This window comes from Hypanus sabinus, chromosome 1 (genome assembly GCF_030144855.1).
Source record: "Hypanus sabinus isolate sHypSab1 chromosome 1, sHypSab1.hap1, whole genome shotgun sequence".
Taxonomy (NCBI): domain Eukaryota; kingdom Metazoa; phylum Chordata; class Chondrichthyes; order Myliobatiformes; family Dasyatidae; genus Hypanus; species Hypanus sabinus.
The window spans coordinates 200154571-200177810 of NC_082706.1; the positions used below are offsets into that span (position 1 = coordinate 200154571).

Here is a 23240-nt window from a genome sequence, read left to right on the forward strand (position 1 = left end):
TTGTTCGGCTCGACCTATTTGTGTGAACAGGTGTTCAGCGTCATGAACATCAACAAAGCCAGCCATAGATCCAAGTTAACTGACCAACACCTCAGATCCATCCTGAGAATCACCACAACAAAACTAAATCCAGACTTTGATGCGCTGGCTAAAAAGGGAGACCAACAACACTGTTCCCACTGAAATTAAAAATAAGTTTCTTCGTTGTGTTATGTAAAAAATGCATTTGAAAATATTTTTTTCAATAAGCCTTACATGTTACATGTCATTTCTGTTAAGTGATGGACATAAGTAGTGCGCAGGTGCATGTATGTTCTCAAAATAAAAAATGCTCTCCAGATCAAATAACGCGTTCCGCATACTGGCGCGCTGTCACTGTTCTGCCCTTGTGCTGGTCGTTGTTGAGTTTTGGCACAGGGGACAATTGAATAAGAAGGAGCAGGACAAGTAGACCTGCATCTCCTACCGTTTTTGAAATAAAGACAGTCAAGAGGAAAGTGATGATGATAATATCTTGAAGGATAACAGAATTTTCAGTGCTTTAAAATAATAACTGTTACTATTTAAAAAAAGCTGTATTCTATTCATTTAATTTTCAGTGTTTTAAAAGTCATTTCAATAAATAGCTAAATACCATGGGACTTCAAAGACAGATATTTTGTTGTAATGCATTTGTTCATTTTCAATTGAAATTAAAGCACATGTTTTCTACATATCCCATGATATTTTATTTTCTCTTATGAGAACACTCCGTCCATCTGCTCCTGGTCCGGCCCCCCTATCAAATTTTAGAACCCTTTGTGGCCCAGAAGTCAAAAAGTTTGCCCACCCCTGGTGTAGTTGGACATGTTCTACTATGAAAAAAATCTCTTCAGAATCAGGATCAGATCTTAATATCACTGGCATATGTCATTAAATTTGTTGTTATGTAGTAGCAATACATTGCAATGCATAATAATAAAAACTGTAAATTACAGTATATATATATATAAATATTAAACTAAATAAATAGTGCAAAAAGAGAAAGAAGTAAAGGGGTAGTGTTCATGGGTTCAATGTCCATTACTTACTATCAAACCAATAGATTTCCTGTTGTTTCAATGTACCTGAAGCTCCTCTAGTTCAAAATGACGATGAGTGTAAATAGGATAAGCACAAGCCAGCTTTTTCCACTGAGGTTGGGTGGGGCTACAACCAGAAGTCATGGGTGAAATGTGAAAAGTTTAAGGGAACATGAGGAGAAACTTCTTCACTCGGAGAGCTGTGCGATTGTGGAATGAATTGCCAGCACATGTGGTGCATGTGAGCTCAATTTCAACTTTTAAGAGAAGTTTGGATAGGTACATGGAAGGTAGAGGTTTGGGGGGGCTAGGGTCCAAGTGCAGGTCGATGGGAGTAGGCAGTTTAAATGGTTCCACATGGACTCGATGGGCCAAAGGGCCTGTTTCTGTGCTGTACTTTTCTATGACTCTGAAAATAAATTCCCACTTAATTTGCTTTTGCCAGAAATAATTGGAGCATTATTTTCGGTGATCGTAATTTGGATTGTAACTGGTATCCTGGTCTACCTTGCCACTCAACGATTGATCCATTCTGATTTTGAAATTGAAGGATTGGTTATGGTTATAACATCTTCCATTGCCGTGGTAGTAAACATAATGTAAGTTAAGTTTTGAAATTTGCTTGGTATTTCTTTCCACATGCCACCTTTTAAATAAATCAGACTTAGTTGTATTCTTGCCTTAAAATGGTGTTCATCAAAGTTACACACAAAAAGAACTCAGCAGGTCAGGCAGCGTCTGCGGACGAGAATAAAAAGTTGACATTTCAGGTCAAGGCCCTTCATCAGGACTGGAAAGGAAGGGGGGAGAGGGATAGAATCTAGAATAAGGAGCAGGGGGAGGAGGACAAGCTAGCAAGTACAGGTGAATCCAGGTGAAGGGGAAAGTGCATAGGTGGGGGGAGTGAGAAACTGAGAGGTGAAAGGTGAGAGCTTTCCCCATCCTGGCTCACCTCTCACCCCTACTCTTCTCCTCACCTGTTTATCACCTCCCCCTTGTTCCCCTCCTCCTTCCCTTTCTTCCATGGTCCACTATTGTCTCCTATCAGATTCCTCCTTCTTCTTCAGCCCCTTTTCCACCTATCACTTCCCAGTATTTTGGAGGGCTGGGAGGCTGGTGAGGGTGCTTCTCTGCTGATAAACTTTATCCCACAGATAAAGTAATTCTTTCACCTATCTTCTCTCAGTTTCTCACTTCATTCCCCCCTCCTCCACCCACCTACCTTCCCCCTCACCTGGTCTTCCCTATCACTTGCCATCTGTAGTCCTTCCCTTACCCCCACCTTCTTATTCTGGCCTCTTCCCCTTTCCTTTCAAGTCCCAATGAATTATCTTGGCTCAAAATGGCGGCCGTTTCTTCCTCTTCAAGAGGCTACACTGTGCAGATCTAGCAGCTGAAGCTCAGCAATGGGGCTGGAAAACCGAAGTTTGTCCTGTGTGAGTGGGTTATAGGGGATTTACAGTCACGCCCACCATCAAATTGGTGAAGGAGCTGGGGATCCATGGTCAGAATCTACTCCAAACCATCAGAGCCACATCAGAGGTGGTGGAAAGAAGCAGTCAATGGCTTTGGATCAAGTGAAGACTTCTCTCGGGCTCCTGGGCGCATCAAGAGAGTGGGAAGACACAATGGGGGGGGGGGGTGGGTAACTCTGGGGTGCCAGAAGTTGTCGTTCAGCCCTCTGGAGAAGTCTTGAGCTAATCGATGAAACATGGAGGTAGAAGGGTGCCCACTTGAAAATCCCCGCGTGTTAACCCTGTACCACTTCCAGCACCAAGGCAGTGTCAAGCTAGTGCTCAAGGCCCATTGGCACAAGAGATAGTAACATTTTATCCTGTGATTCTTTTTTATTTTGGCTTCTGCGACCCTTCCTTTCCAGTCCCAATGAAGGGTTTCAGTCCGAAGTGTAGACTGCTTATTCCCCTCCATAGATGCTGCCTGACCTGCTGAGTTCCTCCAGCATTTTTGTGATTGTTACTCTGGATTTCCGGCATCTGCAGAATCCCTTGTGTTAAATATGTTTAGAATGAGGGATGACAGTTGCAGGTAATGGGATTGTCCTCCCAGGATTTACTCGGAGAGGAAATTCCTTCATGTACATTTTTAGAATTATTCTGAACATTTTGCTTGGTGGGGATCTGAATATTTCATCACAGGGCGTGCTCCAGATTGAAACTGATAGAGCTTTGGGTACAAAAGGAATCAGGAAACGGAGAGAAGTGTGAACTTTTTGAACAGCAAGCATGTGGCCTTCTGCAGGATGATGTTTTCTGAATTTAACTTATCTTTTGCAGAATGGGTTTGACACTGTATCAGAGTGGCCATGGTCACAGCCATGGTGCGGTGGCCTACCTTCAACACTCAAATGAAGTTCACCACAGCCATCAGCCAAATGCCAGCATACGCACTGCCTTCATCCATGTTGTGGGAGACTTCTTGCAAAGTGTTAGCGTGCTAATCAGTGCTCTTGTAATTTTCTTCAAGGTTGGTTCCCATGTTATAATTTGCTTATATATTGTTGTTCATTGTTTATATATTTGTTTTTAATTATATTTGCTTGTTTAAAATACATCTATTATCAAAGTAGGTATACTTTGTGCAATCTTGAGATTTACCTCTTTACAGGTAGCCAGAAAACAAAGAAACCCAATAGAAATTATTTAAATAAAAAGAACAGCATTAAACGTTCAGTGTGCAGAGAGGGGGGAAAAACACAAATTGTGTAAACATTGAAAGTAAGCAAAAAGCATTCAGAATGAAAGTGAGTCCACAGACGCGAAGCCAGGCATTGCCACAGCCACAGCAGGCCACTGCCTCTGTTCAGCGCAGAGCCAAGTAAACGTCGTGGGGCAGCGAGCAGGACCAGCTCAAGCTGTGCCTCCAGTCCCAACTCCCTGACCTTTTAAATCTGGCCCACCACATAATTTGTCCAAACCTCGAGCCAGTCCTCACTTTTGGACCCGGGCCCTCCCTGTCATTTCGATGTGCACTCAGCCCAGTGCCCGCACCCGACCCTTCCCTTTCGGCCTGCACCTGACCCTTCCAATTTGGCCTGGCGCTTAAAACGATCAAGCCTTGGATCTCTCCTGGCTCCGCCTTGACTCTGCCTCGAATCGGCTCCAAGTGTGCTCCAGCAGTGGTCAAACATTGGCTCATTCGCCACTCTCCGGCCCAGGCCCCACTGCCATGACACAGCCTATACACGCCACATACAGAATGTCTTGATTTCTATTGCATTTGTTGGATTTTTCTATAAGATCGGGGTGGAGTGGTATCATAGCAGTTATCTCAATTGTTTTATAGTGCCAGGGATTGCCAATCACTAGCTGGCATTGGATTTCCACCCTGTCTGTAAGAGGTTTGTATATACTCCTTATGAAGACATAGGTTTCTCTTGAGTGTCCTGATTTCCTCCCACAGTCTAAAGACATGTGGCTCGGGTGAGTGAGTTGTGGGCATGCTCTATCGGCACCACTTATACACCTCTATCACTTGCATTGTGTAACTCTGGGATTATCTGTGCTAATTCTTAGAAACAAAAAAAAAAATCTCAAATTAGAGGTCAATATTTTTTTTCTTGGTATCAGTGTCTGTGGAATGACAAAGGCAGTTAATGCAATGAGATCTTTTTTTAAAATAATATAGATAAACTGCGTAGTTAGGAATTTTGTTACAGTACCTAGAAATGTATTCATTAAATGAGCTAAGATAGTTTCTGCGCATCCAGGGAAGGTTTACCTATAAAATAAACATTGGCTTTCAATTATTTAAATAGTAAGTATAAATTGGACACCTTAAAAATCATTTAATTCCTTCCTCTAGTTCTCTATTATTCAAAAGTTTGGTGAATTTTTACATTCATGAAAGGTGAAGAGGCTAATTTCAAAGGAGATATGAGGGGTAAATCTTTTTCCACAGAGGGTGGTGAGGGCCTTGAATGTGCTACCTGAGAGGCAGATGGATCATGGATTTTTAAGCGATGTTTACATCGACACATGAATGAAAGATTGTGTTGGCAGAAGGAATGAGCCATTCGATTACGAATTTAATTGGTTCAGCATATCATTGAGGGCCGAAGTGTGTGTGCCTGTGGTCTACTGTTCTATGTTCTGTTACCATGGTGATTAGAAGTTAAAGATTAGCTGTCTTTGTTAAATGTACATTTGAAACATGTAGCAAGATGCATTGACCTGCGCAGTCTGACATGCGCTGGGGGCAGCCTGTAAGTGTTGTCGTGTTTCTGGTACTAACAGAGCATGCCCACAACTCACTGACCCGTACACCTTTGGGATGCGGGAGGAAACCGGAACACCCAGAGGAAATCCACGTGGTCACAGGGAGAACGTACAAACTCCCAGATCACCAGCCCGGTAAAGCGTTATGCCAGCCACTGTGATACTGATTCCGTAGCAATGCTGAAATGCTCATAAACTGCAGATAAATTGAGTTAAAGTTCACTACCACCTCCTAAGTTTTCTCAGAAGATTGCACTCTATAATCTTATGTGACTGAGTAAGTTTCCAAAAGCTTAATAATTTTTTGGCTATCTCAAACTCAGGATTGGATCAGATTCAGATTCATTTATCTATCACATATACATCAAAGCAGACAGTGAAATGCGTTAACAATGAGCACGATCTAAGGATGAGCTGGAGGCCCACACGTTCCGGCGCCAACATAGAATGCCCACAATGTTGAGCAGAGCAACATAGAACACACGAGCAACAAAATAATAACACCAAAACAAACCTCTTTTCCCCCTCCCACCCACATATCCACACAGAGGCCTCCTTCCCCAGGACAGGTTGCCGGGCTGCTAACCTCCGTTAGACCTGCAGACTCATAGACAGGGGGCCTCTGACTTCCCCAGTGGAATTCAGACAGGTAGATCCAGAGCTTGGGCCATCAGGCTTCAACCTCTCAACTTCAGATCAACCATCGAGCTTCGACCTTCAGTATTGACCCCAGGTCTAGCCAATGACCGGACCCCCGAACTCCAGGCCATGAACTCCGGGCGCACCGACTCGTGTGCCTAGGGTCAGGGACGGGCATCCAATCCAATGATCCACTGACCGGTCCTCATAGTACCTCTTCCGCACTTGACTGTCGGCGATCAGCGACCGCAGTTCAATTCCCGCCGTTGTCTGCAAAGAGTTTGTGCGATCTCCCACATGAGTTTCCTCTGGTTGCTCCGATCTTCGCCCCACATTTCAAACACATAGGGGTTCAGGTGAGTTAGTTGTGGGCATGCTCAGTTGGCACCAGAAGCACAGTGCACTTACACGCTGCCCCCAGCACATCTTTGGACAGTGTTGGCTGTTGATGCTAATAATGTACTTCACTGCCTGTTTCGGTGGTTTGCTATACAGAGCAGTGTAAAAGTCTGTGGCACATATATATAGCTAGTGTGCCTAAGACTTTTGCTCAGTTTGCAAATCTGGCGGGAGTAAAGGTATTGAGAATAGTGAGTGTGGAGTGCCATGGGAGGGGTGTGAGACTGTTGGCAGAGAAGGAGTGCCAGGGGACAGACACAGATAACCCTGAGACACTGGACAAGGTCATGTGATTCAAAACAATTGGTTTATTGATCATAACATATTGATCAAAAGGGTGCAGAGGAGATGTTGCCCGGATTGGGGAGCATGCCTTATGAGAATAGGTTGAGTGAGTTCGGCCTTTTCTCTTTGGAGTGACGGACGATGAGAGGTGACCTGATAGAGGTATATCAGATGATGAGAGGCATTGGTCATATGGATAGTCAGAGGCTTTTTCCCAGGGCTGAAATGGTTGCCACAAGAGGACACAGGTTTAAGGTGCTGTGGAGTAGGTACAGAGGAGATGTCAGGGGTAAGATTTTTACTCAGAGAGTGGTGAGTGCGTGGAATGGGCTGCTGGCAACATTGATGGAGGCGGATACGATAGGGTCTTTTAAGAAGCTTTCAGATAGATACATGGAGCTTAGTAAAATAGAGGGCTGTAGGTAAGCCTAGTCATTTCTAAGGTAGGGACAACTTTGTGGGCCGAAGGGCCTGTATTATGCTGTGGGTTTTCTACGTTTCTATAACAGAATGTCTTTCTGGTGCTTCCCACTCCCTCCCCTCTCCCTTTGGCTTTTCCCAATCATGATCCCCTCTCCCTGCCCCCTTCCCACTCTCAGTCCACAATAGAGACCCACATGAGAATCAGGTTTATCATCACTCACATATGTCATGAAATTTGTTTTGCTTTGGTGGCAGCAGTACAGTGCAACACATAAAATTACTACAGTATTGTGCAGAAGTCTTAGGCACCCTAGCATTATATAGAATAATGGAAAGGTATGGCACAGAAACAGGCCCTTCAGCCCATCTCATCCATGCCAAACCATTTAAACCGCCTACTCCCATCGACCCCCTCTGGGACCACAGCCCTCCATATCCCTACCATCCATATACCTATCCAAACTTCCCATAAACATTGAAATTAAGCTTGCATTCACGGCTTACACTGATGGCTTGTTCCACACTCCCACGACCCAATGTGTGAAGAAGTTTCCCTTCAATTTCCCCTTAACCTTTCACCTTTCAGCCTTAACCCATGACCTCTGGTTGTAGTCCTACCCAACCTCAGTGGAAAAAGGCTACCTGCATTTACCTTTTCTATACCCTCCATAATTTTGCATTTCTCTATCAAATATCCTCTTGATCTTCTGTGTTCAGATAAATAAATTCCTAACCTATTCAATCTTTCCTTATTACTCAGGCCCTCCAGTCAGGCAACATCCTTGTAAACTTTCTTGGTAATTTTTCAACCTTATTTACATCTTTTCTGTCGGTAGGTGACCAAAACTGTACATAATACTCCAAACTAGGCTTCACCAATGTCTTATACCACCTCAACAAACATCCTATCTCCTGTACTCAATACTTTGATTTATGAAGGCCAATGTGCTAAAACTTTCTTATATCTGTTCCTGTCTTACATCAGTTCTGTACAAAAAAGCTGATCTTTAATCATGTCTTCACACCTTTTAACCTGAGTCCTCTAGATGCCAATTGTAAGGATAGGTCGGGGGCATCTACACAAGAACGAAAGGTACCTGCCTGTTGGAGCTCTTGGTACCTTATTAGGGTAGTGGGGTGGAGATGTGTCTCTACCAAAGGAGATGTAAGGTGCTCCTTCCCTCCAGTAGCCCACAGGTCACCTTAAGCACCTGCTTAGCCCTCCGGACAGGGTCACGTGAAGCTGTGGGAGCAGGTGGTATTTCGTCAAACGAGCAGCTGGTGCATAGCACAAGCCCTGGTTCTGTGACCACTGGTGCCAGGCAGACAATCTCTGAAGAGTATTGATAACGGCTGGGATCAGCCGTCTTGTAAAGACACTGCCCAGAAGAAGGCAATGGCAAGCCGACTCTGTAGAAAAATTTGCCAAGAACAATCGCTGTCATAGACCATGATCACCCATGTCACATGACATGGCACATAATGATGATGGTGATGGTGCCTTTTGACCAACAATAACAGGAGGCCTATTAATGGTTCAGAGATCAAAGCAATTTGAAGCCTACAGTTTAAAAGGCAGTAGTGAGTAATGATATACTTAATAGAGACATCCAATAATCATCTTGAATTAACATTTTCCTTATCTTTTCCAGCCGGAATACAAAATAATGGACCCTATATGTACCTTTATTTTCTCAGTGTTAGTGCTAGGAACAACTATCAATGTCCTGCGGGATATCTTGTTGGTGCTGATGGAAGGTAATTCTCAGTTCTACCATTTTCATTTTTGTTCAATTCATTGTAGTAACAAGTTCAAATCTGAGCAACATGTATACACAAAGTGCTGGAGGAACTCAGCAGCCCAGGCTGCAATGCTGGCAGACCTTCTGATCTCTTCCAGCACTTTGTGTGTGTTGCTTTGTATTTCCAGTCCCTGCAGATTGAGCTTAAACTCCAAACCGGGGGATGGTTTAAGGAGTTACCAAACATTTAAACTAAGGGTCTAAGGATTAAGATGACAAGTAGATTCTTTTTCAGTAATTTGTCAGGTGAACTCATTCAAACAAATCCATAAATGGATCCAAGACACAAATGAACGTGTATTTGGAGAGCAAAAGAGCTGGAGAAAAGATTGAGAGGATCAATCAAATTATAATGAACTTTTGAGCTAAATTCTCTAATTCTCTTTTTTGTCTTTTTGGTTGATGAATAGTTAAAACGTTTCATAAAAGAATGGTCCTGTAGGCGTCAGGATATACGAGATGAAGTGTCAGATAAACATTTTATATTTTGTTAATTATAACAAAATATGTACAAAATGTATAAGGAATTATATATTCCAAAGTAAATTTATTACTGAAGTGTGTATATATATATGTATATATTACCATATACAGCCCTGAGTTCATTATTCTTGTGTGCATACTCGATAAATTGATTGAATAATAACCATTACAGAATCAATGAATGACTGTCCCACTTGGGTGTTCATCCAGAGTGCAGAAGACACCAAACTGTGTAAATGCAAAAAGAAAGAAATTATACTAATAAACGAATAAGCAATAAATGTCGAGAACATGAGATGAAGTGTCCTTAAAACACACACAAGATGCTGGAGGAACTCAGCATTTCAGGCAGCATCTATGGAAAAGAGTGCGGTTGACATTTCGGGCTGAGACCCTTCAGCAGGAAGGAAGAAGACTCTTTTCCATAGATGCTGCCCAGGCTGCTGAGTTTCTCCAGCATTTTGTGTGTGTTACTTTGATTTCCAGCATCTGCAGATTTTTCTCTTGTTTGTGATATTATTGGATTGGCCACCTCTTTGTTTTCACTAATTACATTACAGTGGACAATTGGATGGGATGTATTATTGCAGACCATTCTGTTCAGAATTCAATGAGGAATAAACTGTTCAAGTTCAACTTTAAATTGTCGTTCAGCTATACATGAACACCCATGAATGCAGTCAAATTAAATAGTGTTACTCCAGGATCAAGGTGTAAAACATAGTAGCAACAGTCATGCACAGCACAAAGCACATATAGCACACGTAAAGTAGCAGTAAAATAAAGTCACACACACACACACACACACACACACACACACACACACACACACACACACACACACACACACACACACACACACACACACACACACACACACACAATATATATATATATATATATATATTTAGTTCAAGTCCCTGAGTCCATGACTGTTGTAGCAGTCTGCAGTTGAACACAATTCAGTTTGCCTTCTGCTGAGCCAACACTGAGCAGCACGGACCCTGCACCACACCATCTCCGGCACGTTGGTGGAGCGCCCAACCCCACCTCCCCCTGGGTGGCTGCTAACAGGCAACACATCGGCAGTCAGCCTAGTCCTCGCGACAACCAGGGCCGTGTAGCTCCCCTGCCATTGACCAATAAGCCAATGAATTGGACTTCCAGCCTTCCACACCACCAATGCCCAACTGGGTCCTGCGATCACAAGAAAAGATGATCACTTGCTGTTAGACTACACACCCTCTTTGTGCACCAATGGCTCTCTGGCGGCATCATGGTCCGCACCAGTTCTGGCTCCAATAACACCTTTGGGTGACCTCATAGAGCTGCTGCATTCAAGCACAATGTAATCTTAACAGAATGGGCATCTTAAACTTTTGTGTGCGTTGCTCTAGAATTTCAGCATCTGTAGAATCTCTCGCGTTTAAAATTCACATCTGAGACATTTTACAGAGCTACTTAGTATTTCTTCTTCTCTTCGGTTGTCCATCAATTTCGATGTTGACTGTGCTGAGAGTTTAGTCTCTGCAGGCATCCACACCATCCAGAGACTCTACTCCAACACGCCTTGCACAGCAATAAGACAGACGGTGTCGTGCCCCCACCATACGCTCTCTCGGGGCTTCCAAATCTGGACTGTAACAGACTTAGCGGATAAGGAAGCTGCCCCGCAGCGATAACTAACTAGTCTAGTTATGCCATCCATTGACCAGCACTCCGGTTCCTCCGCATGTCACCAAGGTGGCTGTACCATTGACCCTTTTGGATTCATCTGCCACAGACACCATCAGATGCCCTGTTGCCGGCATCCTCGTTGGGTGCAGCCTTTGCCTGAAGAGGCAGAACCTGCAAAGTAGCAAAGGCATGCTTACCTCCCTGACTTAGCTAGCCACGACCCTACTACTAGATCTAATCGAGTAGCATACTGATGGAACATCACCTTCACGGCTAGGTTAGACCTGCCAGAGAACGAATCTCCGCTGTACTTCGCTGATGTTCGGCCAGTGTCACTCCAACGCCACTGTGAGGCAACAAGGTAGGATTTTGTAGGATTTAATTGTAGGATTTAGCATTTAAACTATTGGTTTAAGGATTAGGATGATAACTGTATTTTTTATAGTAATTTGTCAGGTGAATTCTTTCAATTAAATATATAAATGTACTCAAGATACAAATAAATGTATATGTGGAGAAAGAAATTATTGAAAGAAAGCTTAACAGGATTAATCAGAATATAATGATCTTTTGTGCCTATGCTTATTACCTGAATTTTCTAAAGTATGTTTCTTGTGTCTTTGGCTAAGAAACAGTTGATTAGCTTTGTTTATCATATGTATGCTGAAACGCACTGAAATACATCGTTTGTGTCAAATCAAATCAGCGAGGATTGTGCTGGGCAGCTGCACGTGTCACCACACTTCTGATGCTAATATATGAGGGGTGATTGATAAGTTTGTGGCCTAAAGTAAAATTTTGCAAAACCTAGCACATTTATTTTTCCTACATTTACACACTTAGTCCAGCAGTCGTGGAGCATACGGATCACTTTTCTGTAGAAATCGGTGTCTTGGACCTCCAGAAGTAGTGAACAGCATGGGGTGATTGATAAGTTCGTGGCCTAAGGGAGAAGGCGATGAGTTATTAACTTCAAACATTCTGCATAATCACTCAAAGAGTTGAACTGCACGTGTGTATAACGAGAGCTGTATAACTCATTTCCTTCTCCCCTAGGCCACAAACTTATCAATCACCCCTGCTGTGGACCACTTGGCGGTCAGATGCTCTTGTTACATGCACGTGCAGTTCAACTCTTTGAGTGAAAATGCAGAAAGTGCAAAGTTAGTAACTCATCTCCTTCTACCTTAGGCCATGAACTTATCAATCACCCCTGCTGTGGACCAGTTCTACAAAGAACGATCCGTATGGTCCATGACCGCTGGACTAAGTGTGTAAATGTAGGAGGGGACTATGTTGAAAAATAAATGTGCTAGGTTTTCTGAAATTGACTTCTTCTACCTTAGGCCTCAAACTTATCAATCACCCCTCGTAGCAAGGCCACAAATCACTAATCCTAACTATGCATTTTCGGAACTTGGGAGGAAACAGGAGGGCCTGGGGGAACCCACGCGATCACAGGGAAAAAGTACTAACTCCTTTCAGGGAGTGGCTGATTTGAGCCCCGATCAGTGATCACTGGTGCGGTAAAACGATTGCACTAGCCACTATTCTACCACATATATGTAGTAACATGGTGAAAGGTAACTTTGGACTTCAGCAGAGGCAGGAAACTGATGTCACAAACTGGAGAAAATCTGCAGACGCTGGAAATCCAAGCAACACACACAAAATGCTGGAGGAACACAGCAGGCCAGGCAGCATCTATAGGGAGAAGCACTGACGATATTTTGGGCCGAGACCCTTCGTCAAGACTGGAGAAAAAAGCTGAGGAGCAGATTTAAAAGTGTGGGGGGGAGGGGGAAGAGAGAAACACAAGGTGAGAGGGGAAACTGGGAGGAGAGGGGATGAAGTAAAGAGCTGGGAAGTTGATTGGTGAAAAAGACAGAAGACCATGGAAGAAAGAAAAGGGGGGAGGAGCACCAGAGGGAGGTGGTGGGTGGGCAAGTAGAAAAGGTGAGAGAGGGAAAAAGGGATGGGAACTGGTGAAGGCGGGGGTGGGTGGTTGTTACCAGAAGTTTGAGAAATCGATGTTCATGCCAGTAGGCTGCAAACAGATGCTGTTAGATTGGTCTCCTCCTTCCTTTCACTGACTACAATAAATGGGATGTTTAATTCTTTAGTTCAGAATTGGATGGGGATTATAATGGGCACTTTAAACTTCCACACATCAGAGGAGAGTTTTGGGAAAAGGCAGTTGGCAAGGGAGGGTAGAGTCTGCAATGATTTTCCTTGCCCGCTTCATTGTCCTGGACAACTTGCTGTAGTTTTTGCATACTGTGAGAGGATTCTGCACCAAACCAGTTAGTAATAGCTGATGTGCCGATTCTCTCTATGATGTCCGTGTAGAATTGCACCAGTATGTTCCGGGGAGGATGGGATTTTAACAACTGCCTCAAGAAGTACGTCCTTTGCTGAGCCTTTTCGTTAATGAAGGAGACGTGGTTTTCCCTCATGAAGTTCTGTGAAATGATGATGCCCAGAAACCTGGAAGTTGAAACAGTGCTAACTGTAGAGTTGTTGATGATGACTGGGTGCAGAGGAGACACATTCCTGCTGAAATCAAAATGTATCTTCACACTTTTTGAGGGCAAATCAAAATGAATCTTCACAGTTTTTGAGGACATTCAGCTCCAAGTTTACTTCATGGTAGTACTTGGATTTGTCACTTCTGGTGACTAGTCCAATGACAGTGATGTAATTTAAAGGATTCAAAGTACATTTATTATTAAGGTACAGATGCACTATAGAACCCTGAGATTCATCTTCCCCACAGATAGCCATGAAACAAAGAAAACCATGGAACCTGTGGTCATTTGCATGCTTGCGTATTATATACTTCTACGTCATGTAGTATATGTTCAGATGATGAAAACATTTTAATCAGAAATTTTCTGTTGCCTTTAACTAGGTGCACCAATTGGATTAAATTATAATGCGGTGAAAGAAGAAATCCTGGCGGTAAATGGAGTGAGAACGTTACACAGTCTTCACCTCTGGGCTCTGAGCATGAACCAGATTGTTCTTTCAGTTCACGTTGCTACAGGTCAGTAACATGCACTTCGATTCAATGATTTGGCTTCATTCACTCAGCAGGACCTGCTGCCATTTCAGTCCAATTCACCTTCTTATTGATTTACTTCATCCCATCACCCCTACTGGGGCATCCGCCTCCAACAGCAGCTCCCCGGATTCCTCTGCCCTGAGCCAGTCTTTCAAGTTGTCCCCAGGTATTGCCCATCTTCTCGGGGTGGGCTTCAAGGTCGTGTCACCAGGTGTTCTTTGGGCAGCCTCTACAGGAGGTTGATCAACTTTGAGGCTTTCACCACATGGCTTCATACATCTTGGTAAAGATCCTTCCTCTCCCAGGGATGAGGTCTTTGGAGCTTCTTTTGGCATCTCTGTAGCTCTTGGGTTTTTAAAGGATGGGCTTGCGAACTAAACCCTCCTCCACTTTGCAAGTGGGCTTGGGGCTGTCTACAGTACACTTTCTTGTATACTAATTGATAGAAGATATGACCTTGAAATTCTTTGATTACTAATTTCAGCTTAACACACACAAAGTAGTGGAGGAATCTCCAGGTCAGGCAGTATCTATGCAGGGAAAGAGTCTACATTTCAGGCTGAGACGTCATCAGAGGAAGAAGCTGTTTCCCAATGATTCAGAAACAGCTTCTTCCCCTCGGCCATAAACACTACCTCACTACTCTTTTAAAAATTTTGCACTATATATATAATAGTTAAATAATGTACGGATATTGTAAGAATAACAAGTCATCTTAATCCATTTCCTTCCAGTCCACTCTGAACCTCTGCACATGTTCTATATACTTAAAGATTAAAAGATTTCCCACATGTACCTCGTAACATACAGTGAAATGTGTCCTTTCCATCGAGGATGTGCAGGGGGCAGCTTGCAAGTGTCGGCATGTTTCTGGTGCCAGCATAGCATGCCCACAACTTACTAACCCTAACCTGTAACTCTTTGGACACTGGGAGGAAACCAGAGCACCCGGAGGAAACTTATGGGGAGAGCATCTAAACACCATTCATTAAGGTAATATCTACATTGTTAGCCCTTCATAAACACCATACTACCATTGACTCTTTTGTTCCACTCAATCATGGCTGATTTATTATCCCTTCAACCCCATTCTTCTGCCTTCTTAACCTTGGATGTTCTTAGTAATCAAGAACATATCAAGCTCTGCTTTAAATATATCCAATGACTTAGCCTCCACAGCCATCTGTGGAAATGATCTCCGCAGATTCACCACCCTCTGGCCAAAGAAATTCTTCCTCATCTCTGTTCTAAAGGGATGACTTTATATTCTGAGACTGTGCCTTCTGGTCCTAGACTCCCTCACTGTAGGAAACATCCTCTCCACATCCACTCTGTCTGGACCTTTCAATATTCAATAGGTTTCAATGAGATGCCTTCCAATCCCTGTAAATTCCAGGCCCAGACCCATCAAGTGTTTCTTATATGTTAACATTTTGATTCCTGGAATCATTCTCGTGAACCTCCTCTGGACCCTCTCCAATACTAGCACATCTTTTCTTAGAAAACTGCTCATAACACTCCAAGTGTGACCTGTCCAATACTTCATAAAACCTCAGCATTACATCCTCGCATATTCTTCTAACCCTCTAGATTGAATGCTACATTGCATTTGCCTTCCTCACCACTGACTCCACCTGCAAGGTAACACTCTCTGAATAAATGAATATTTGATCTTTTTTTTTAACAAATCTCAAATTGCACACAAAAATCCACACTTTTCACTTAGTTCCTCTGTCAGAGGTTTTGCACAATTTGTCCTGTCATGCAGGCGCCTATTCCTACAGCTTGTGAAAGGATAATGTTGGTTAATGTTGACCCACCACCCAGGCCATGCTCTCTTCTCACTGCTGCCATCAGGAAGGAGGCGCAGGAGCCTTAAGTTCCATGCCCATCAGGTTCATGAACAGTTATCACCCCTCAATCATCAGGATCTTGAACCAGAGCAGATGTCTTCACTCACCTCAATAATAAACTGATTCCTCAATCTATGTAATTACTATTAAGGACTCTACAGCTTACGTTCTTGATATATATTGCTAATTTATTTATTATCATTTCTATTTTTTGTATTTGCACAGCTTGTCTTTTGTACATTGGTTGTTTGTACATCTCTGTCATGTGGAGCTATGCATCATGTTTCTTTCTATTTGCTATGAATGCCTGCAAGAAAATGAATCCTCAGGGTAGTATATGTACTTTGATAATAAATTTACTTTGTACTTCGAACTTGAAAAGACACTGGGAACCAATTTTATTCTGTCTGTAGATAAGCTATTCAGTAAGTTCAGATCTTTTTTGTCAAGTGAAGATTGCTCCCAGGCAGAGAAGTCTCATTTGATATCAAAGACAGGAGTATGGTAGGAGATGTGGTGATGTGCTGCCATTGACTATGTGGTGATGGCACTCTGCTTTGTGGTGTGTTTCAGACAAGTCTTCTGGTGAAAGAAACAGGTTGTTTCAAAAGAGTATTTCCCCAGGCAATTTAACCTGATCAACCATTCTAGTTAGCACCCCATGCCCCCTCTATCTGTTGTCCCCAACTCCCCATCACTGCACTGTAAACATCTTAAACCACTTCTCATAATGTTGTTCATGTTGTATTACATAATCTCAGTCTGGAGGAGCAACACCTTACATTCTGTCTGAATAAGCACGGAACTGGTGGCATGAACATTGATTTCCCTAACTTCTGATCATTCTTCCTCCTCCCATTTCCCTATTCTTCCCCCCCCCCTCCCCAGCCAACAACTTAAAACATGAATTCCACTGTTCCCTCCATACCAGTACTCACTCAGACCACTTCTGCAATTTATAACACCAATACAGAGGATCTCCTGTTGGCCAAACAATTGACCCTTCTTCTCCAGCCCCTGGCACGGGTGTCTTCCTTGCAGTTGTATGCCTCAGGAGTTCCCTCTGCTTTGCATTCAGAGCCCCCCATTCTTATACCCTTCCTTATCAATTTAAATGTTGCGTTTTGATCTTGTTGGCTCTGGACTATCTGACTAACACATATCATCTTACCATCAGCTCTGGTCCAAGCCAGTATCATTTTATTGCACTTCTTGCAAGGGACGACCTGTAATTAATGTCCCTTTGATCAGAATCCGAGCAGATCAGTCAGTACCTGCATGGTGTGTTGCCTCCCAGGTGCCAGGGTGTGGGATGTCAGACTGGGCTCAGAGTATTCTGAAGGGAGAGGGTGAACAGCCAGAAGCCTTGGTACACGTTGGTACCAATGACATAGGTAGAAAAAGGGAGGAGGTCCTGAAGAGAGAGTTCAGGGAGTTAGGTAGGAAGCTGAAAAGCGGGACCTCCAGGGTAGTAATCTCAGGATTGATGCCTGTGCCATGTGAGCGCAAGAACAGCATGATCAGGGATATTAATGCATGGCTGAGCGACTGGTGTAGGGGGCAGGGCTTCAGATTCCTGGATCATTGGAGATCCTTCTGGGGGAGCTACAACCTGTACAAAAAAGACGGGTTACACCTGAATGCAAAGGGGTCCAATATCCAAGCAGGTAGGTTTAATAGAGCTGTTAGGGAGGGTTTAAACTAATTTGGTAGGTGGATGGGAACCGGATTGATAGGGCTGAGGAAGGGGAAAACAGAAATAAATTAAACATAGCGTGCAACAGAGATGATAAAAAGGACAGGCAGGAGTTAAGACCATAAGATATAGGAGCAGAAGTAGACCAGTTGGCCCATCAAGTCTGCTCCACCATTCAATCATGGGCTGATCCAATTTTTCCTATCATACCCATTCTTCTGCTTTCATTCCGTACCCTTTGATGCCCCGGCTAATCAAGAACCTATCTATCTCTGCCTTAAATGCACCCAATGACTTGGCCTCCACAGCCATTCATGGCAACAAATTCCGCAGATTTACCACCCTCTGACTAAAGTAATTCCTCCACATCTCAGTTCTAAAAGGACATCCTTCAACCCTGAAGTTGTGCCCTCTTGACCCAGAATCCCCTCCAATGGGAAATAACTTTGCCATATCTAATCTGTTCAAGCATTTTAACATTCGGACCGTTTCTGTGAGAACCCCCCCCCCCCTCATTCTCCTGAACTCCAGGGAATACAGCCCATGAGCTGCCAGACGTTCCTCATATGGTAAACCTTTCATTCCTGGAATTATTCTTGTGAATCTTCTCTGAACCCTCTCCAATGTCAGTATATCCTTTCTAAAATAAGGAGCCCAAAACTGCACACAATACTCCATTGCCACAAGTGCCTTATAGAGCCTCAACATCACATCCCATCTCTATATTCTGTACCTCCAGAAATGAATGCCAACATTGCATTCACCTTCTTCACCACCAACTCAACCTGGAGGTTAACCTTTAGGGTATCTTGCACAAGGACTCTCAAGTCCCTTTGCAACTCTGCATTTGGAATTCTCTCCCCATTTAAATAATAATTTGCCTGTTTATTTCTTCCACTAAAGTGCATGGCCATACACCTTCCAACATTGTATTTTGTTCGCCACTTCTTTGCCCATTCCCCTAAACTATCTAAGACTCTCTGCAGGCTCTCTGTTACCTCAACACTGCCTGCTCCTCCACCTGTGATGAGGCATAATCACAGTCAGTGGAATGAGTTACAGGGCAATAGAAGTGTGGTGCGGCTCACAGAAAGCAACAAATACTGGACTGAAAGTGTTATATCTGAATGCACGCCGCATAAGGAATAAAATGGACAATCTCAAAATTCAGCTACAGATGGGCAAGTATGACTTTGTGGCCATCTCTGAGTCTTGGCTAAAAGATGTTTGCCATTGGGAGCTGAACAACCAAGGATATAGAGTGTATCGGAAAGATAGGTTAGTAGGCAGAAGGGATGCTTTGGCCCTGTGTATAAGAATCAATATTAAATCATTAGAAAGGGATGACATAGGATCAGAAGGTGTAGAGTCTCTGTGGGCTGAGCTAAGAAATGACAAGGGTAAAAGGACCCAAATAGCAGTTGTATACAGGCCTCATAAAAGCAGCCAGGATGTGGATTACAAATTAGAGCAGGTGATAGAAAAGGCGTGTCAGAAGGGCAATGTCATGATAATCATTGGGGATTTTAACATGAAAGTGGATTGGGAAAACCAGGTCAGTATTGGACCTCAAGAGAGAGAATTTGTAGACTGTCTAAGGGATGGCCTTTTAGAACAGTTGTTGTTGAGTCCACTAGGGGATTGTCTGTGCTGGATTGGGTGTTGTGCAATGATTTTGAGGTGATAAAAAGAATCCAATACGTCGGTATTTCAGTGGAATAAAGGAAATTACAATGGCCTGAGAGGGGAACTGGCCAAAGTTGACTGGAAAGAGACACCAGCAGGAAGGACAGCAGAGCAGCAATGGCTGGAGTTCCTGTGAAAAATGAGGGAAGTGCAAGACAGATATATTTCAAAAAAGAAGAAACTTTTGAATGGAAGAAGGACACTGCTGTGACTGACAAGTGAAGTCAGAGACAAAGTAAAAGCAAAAGAGAGTGCATACAAGGAAGCTAGAGCTAGTGGGAAGATAGAAGATTGGTGAGCTTTTAAAAACTTGCAGAAGGAAACTAAAAGCTCATTAGGAAGGAAAATATGAATTATGAAAGGAAGCTGGTGTCTAATATCAAAGAAGATACTAAAAGCTTTTTTAAGTATATAAAGGGTAAAAGAGAGTTGAGGGTAGATATAGGACCAGTAGAAAACGATGCTGGAGATACTGTAATCAGAGACACAGAGATGGAAGAGGAACTGAATGCATATTTTGTATCAGTCTTCACAGTGGAAGACATCTGCAGTATATCGGACATTCGAGAGTGTCAGTGAAGTATAGTTTGTGCAGTGAAAATTATGACAGAGAAAGTACACAGGAAGCTTAATGGTCTGAGGGTGGATAAATCTCCTGGACCTGATGGAACAAACCCTCGGGTTCTGAAGGAAGTAGCTGGAGAGATTGCAGAGACAATAACGATGATCTTTCAAGAATCGATAGATTCTGGCATTGTACCGGATGACTGGAAAATTGGAAATGTTTCTCCGCTATTTAAGAAGGGTGGGAGGCAGCAGAAAGGAAACTACAGACCTGTTAGCCTGACCTGGATGGTTGGGAAGTTGTTGGAATCGATCGTTAGGGATGAGATTACAGAGTACCTGGAGGCACATGACAAGATAGGCCAGAGCCAGCATGGTTTCCTGAAAGGAAAATCCTGTCTGACAAACCTACTGCAATTCTTTGAGGAAATTACAAGCAGGGCAGGCAAAGGAGATGCAGTAGACGTGGTGTACAGGTATTTGGATTTTCAGAAGGCTTTTGACAAGGTGCCTCACATGAGGCTGCTTAACAAGATAAGAGCCCATGGAATTACAGGTAAGTTACTAGCATGGGTGGAGCATTGGCTGATTTGCAGAAAACAGAGTGTGGGAATAAAGGGATCCTATTCTGGCTGGCTGCCAGTTACCAGTGGAGTTCCACAAGGGTCAGTGTTGGGACCACTGCTTTTTACGATGTATGTCAATGATTTGGACAATGGGATTAATGGATTTGTGGCTAAATTTGCCGATGATACAAAGATAGGTGGAGGAGTGGGTAGTGTTGAAGAAACACTGCCTATCTGTGATTCTTATCATTATGCACACCTCTATCAGGTCACCTCATCCTCCTTTGCTTCAAAGGGAGAAGCCCGAGCTCACTCAACCTATCGTCATAAAACATACTCTCTAGTCCAGTCCTGGCAGCATCCTGGTAAACATCCTATGCACCAGGCTTCCCTACACGGGGCCCATGGATCCCTTGGTTAATGGTAGGAGTCCATGACCTAAAAAAGATTGGGAACCTCTGCTCTTCATCCTATTTAAAACTCTAAATAATATTGAGAGCATGAGTTGTAGAGTCCTTGAAAGTGTGTCTAAAGGTTGTGGAATCAGTTCAGTGTGGAGGTGAGTGAAGTTATCCACACCGGTTCAGGAGCCTGAAGGTCATAGGGTAATAATTGTTCCTGAACCTGGCGGTTTGGGACCCAAGGCATGTTGTCCGCCAGCACACTCTGAAATAATTATTGGTGAATACTTAGCGCTTTGATGGAACTTAATTAGTCCTTCTCCTGTTCTCCGCAGTAGATACAGTGGATCCTCAACAAGTTCTCAAGGAAATTACCCGGATGGTACACGACACTTTTAATGTGCATGCTGCCACAATTCAACTGGAGCAGTATTTGGATCAAGAACCAGACTGTGCTTTCTGCCAGGAACCCAAAGATTAAAATTATATTAAGCACCTGTGTCTTTTTCCATAAGCTTATCCTATGATTAGTAAAGGTAGTTAAATTGGCCTTCAGGGCATCCACTGTCAGTTAACAAATTCAAGAAACTCTATGTGATGGTTATCTAGGATCTAGCAAACAATAGTAAATCTATTTGCAGAAAAATTGCTTGTATTATTTTACCTTAACAATATTGGTTATTTTATTAGGTACACCTGTACACCTGCTTGTTAATGCAATCACCTAATCAACCAATCACGTGTCAGCAAGTCAATGCATAAAAGCATGCCAACATGGTCAAGAGGTTCAGTTGTAATTCATACATCAGAATGGGGAAGCAATGTAGAATGCTGCAAGTCTGGTTCACTGTTTCAGTGGTGAAACTGACGGCAGGGAAGCTGCATTTATTTATTTACATAGCGCAGAACAAACCCTTCTGACCCTTTGAGCCACGCTGCCCAGCAACCCCCGATTTAATCCCCGCCTAATCGTGGAGCAACTTTACAATGGCCGATTACCCTATCTACCAGGACATCTTTGAGGTTAGTATATGCTAACCATGCTGCTCCAGGAGCCAGGTGGTGTAGGGTAATAACTGTTCCTGGACCTGGTGGTGTGGGACCTCAGGCATTTTGTCAGCTAACATGCTCTGTGTTTAATAAGGCTGCATTTAACACGAAAGTTGCTGGTGCGCAGAGAATGAGGATTATAGACTGAAGTTACAGGAAAAAATGATCAGCTGGTAACAGGTAGAGTAATGGCAGATGGAATTTAATGCTGATTCAAGCTGACATGAGAAAACTTAATAAAAGGTGGTCACTGAGTGTATGCGTTTTACATTGGCTGAAATTTGTGTCAGTAACTATGTCACACAAGTGAACTCTGAGACTGCTACATCAATGGCTGTTGTTTCAACCAATCACACTGTACTTATTTAAAAAGTGCACTCCATTGCGATTAAACATTGGACCATTGTTATTATTTTTTATATTCACTAATGACTTGTAGAGGTTAAAATAAGTTATTCCTACCAGTTCAGGAGCCTGGTGGTTAAAGGGTAATAACTGTTCCTGAATCTGATGGTGAGGAACCTAAGGCATTTTGTCTGTGTTTGTCTGCATATAGCACAAAACTTGCTGCTGTGCGGACAAGTATTATAGATTCAAGTTCCAGAAAAAATGATCAGCTAGTATGTTAAGAAGAGCAATGGCAGATGGAATTTAATGCAGAGAAGTGAAAAATAATATCTTTTGGAGGTCAAATTAGGGTAGGACGTGCATAATGAATGGTATGATCTTGTGGAGACAGAGTGGACTTTGGTGTGCAGGTCAAAAAGCCCCTGAAGGTGGTAGTACAAGTGGATAGGTCGGTAAAGACAGCATTGGGGCATCCAGGGCATAGATGCATAACAGCTAGCATTTAGCTTTTCAGACCCAGCAATCAAATGCATGTTCCCCCTTCCCACCCCGTCCAGCTGTTCGTAAGGACTTTGTACATTCATCTGGGTGCTACTCTGCTCCTGTTTCTTCCCATATTCCAAAGACCTGTGGGCGATTAATTTGTGGGCATGACATTCAGTAGTGCAGTGGTTAGCGTATTGATTTACAGTATCAGTGACCTGGGTTCAGTTCCTGCTGCTGCCTGTAAGGAATTTGTACGCTCTCCCCGTAACTGCGTGGGTTTCCTCTGGGTGCTCCAGTTTCCTCCCATGGTCTAAAGATGTACTGGTTGGTAGGTTAATTTGTCATTGTAAATTGTGTTGTGATTAGGCTAGGGTTAAATCGGGGGATTGCTGAGTCATGCAGCTCGAAGGGCCGGAAGGCTCTAGTCTGTGCAGTCTGCCAATAAATGAAAAAATAAATAAATAGTTGGCGCCGGAACATGCAGGCTGTGCCAGCACACTGTACTTGTTGTTGACATAATGC

At 43.3% G+C, this 23240-nt stretch overlaps 1 protein-coding gene across 2 annotated transcripts in view; it reads left to right on the forward strand.

The window, feature by feature from the left end:
* LOC132401833 (proton-coupled zinc antiporter SLC30A2-like) overlaps positions 1-22290 on the forward strand; it is a 56267-nt gene extending 33977 nt beyond the window's left edge. Inside the window, exons 4-8 of one of the 2 annotated variants that reach the window (XM_059984092.1) lie at positions 1507-1660; positions 3356-3545; positions 8695-8800; positions 13916-14050; positions 21170-22288. In XM_059984092.1, the coding sequence (XP_059840075.1) occupies positions 1507-1660; positions 3356-3545; positions 8695-8800; positions 13916-14050; positions 21170-21315 (731 nt within the window). In that variant the 3' untranslated portion in view covers positions 21316-22288. Of the gene's footprint in view, positions 1-1506; positions 1661-3355; positions 3546-8694; positions 8801-13915; positions 14051-21169 lie in introns of both variants that reach the window. The other variant, XM_059984102.1, reaches the window with a different exon arrangement.
* The last annotated feature ends 950 nt before the right edge of the window (positions 22291-23240 follow it).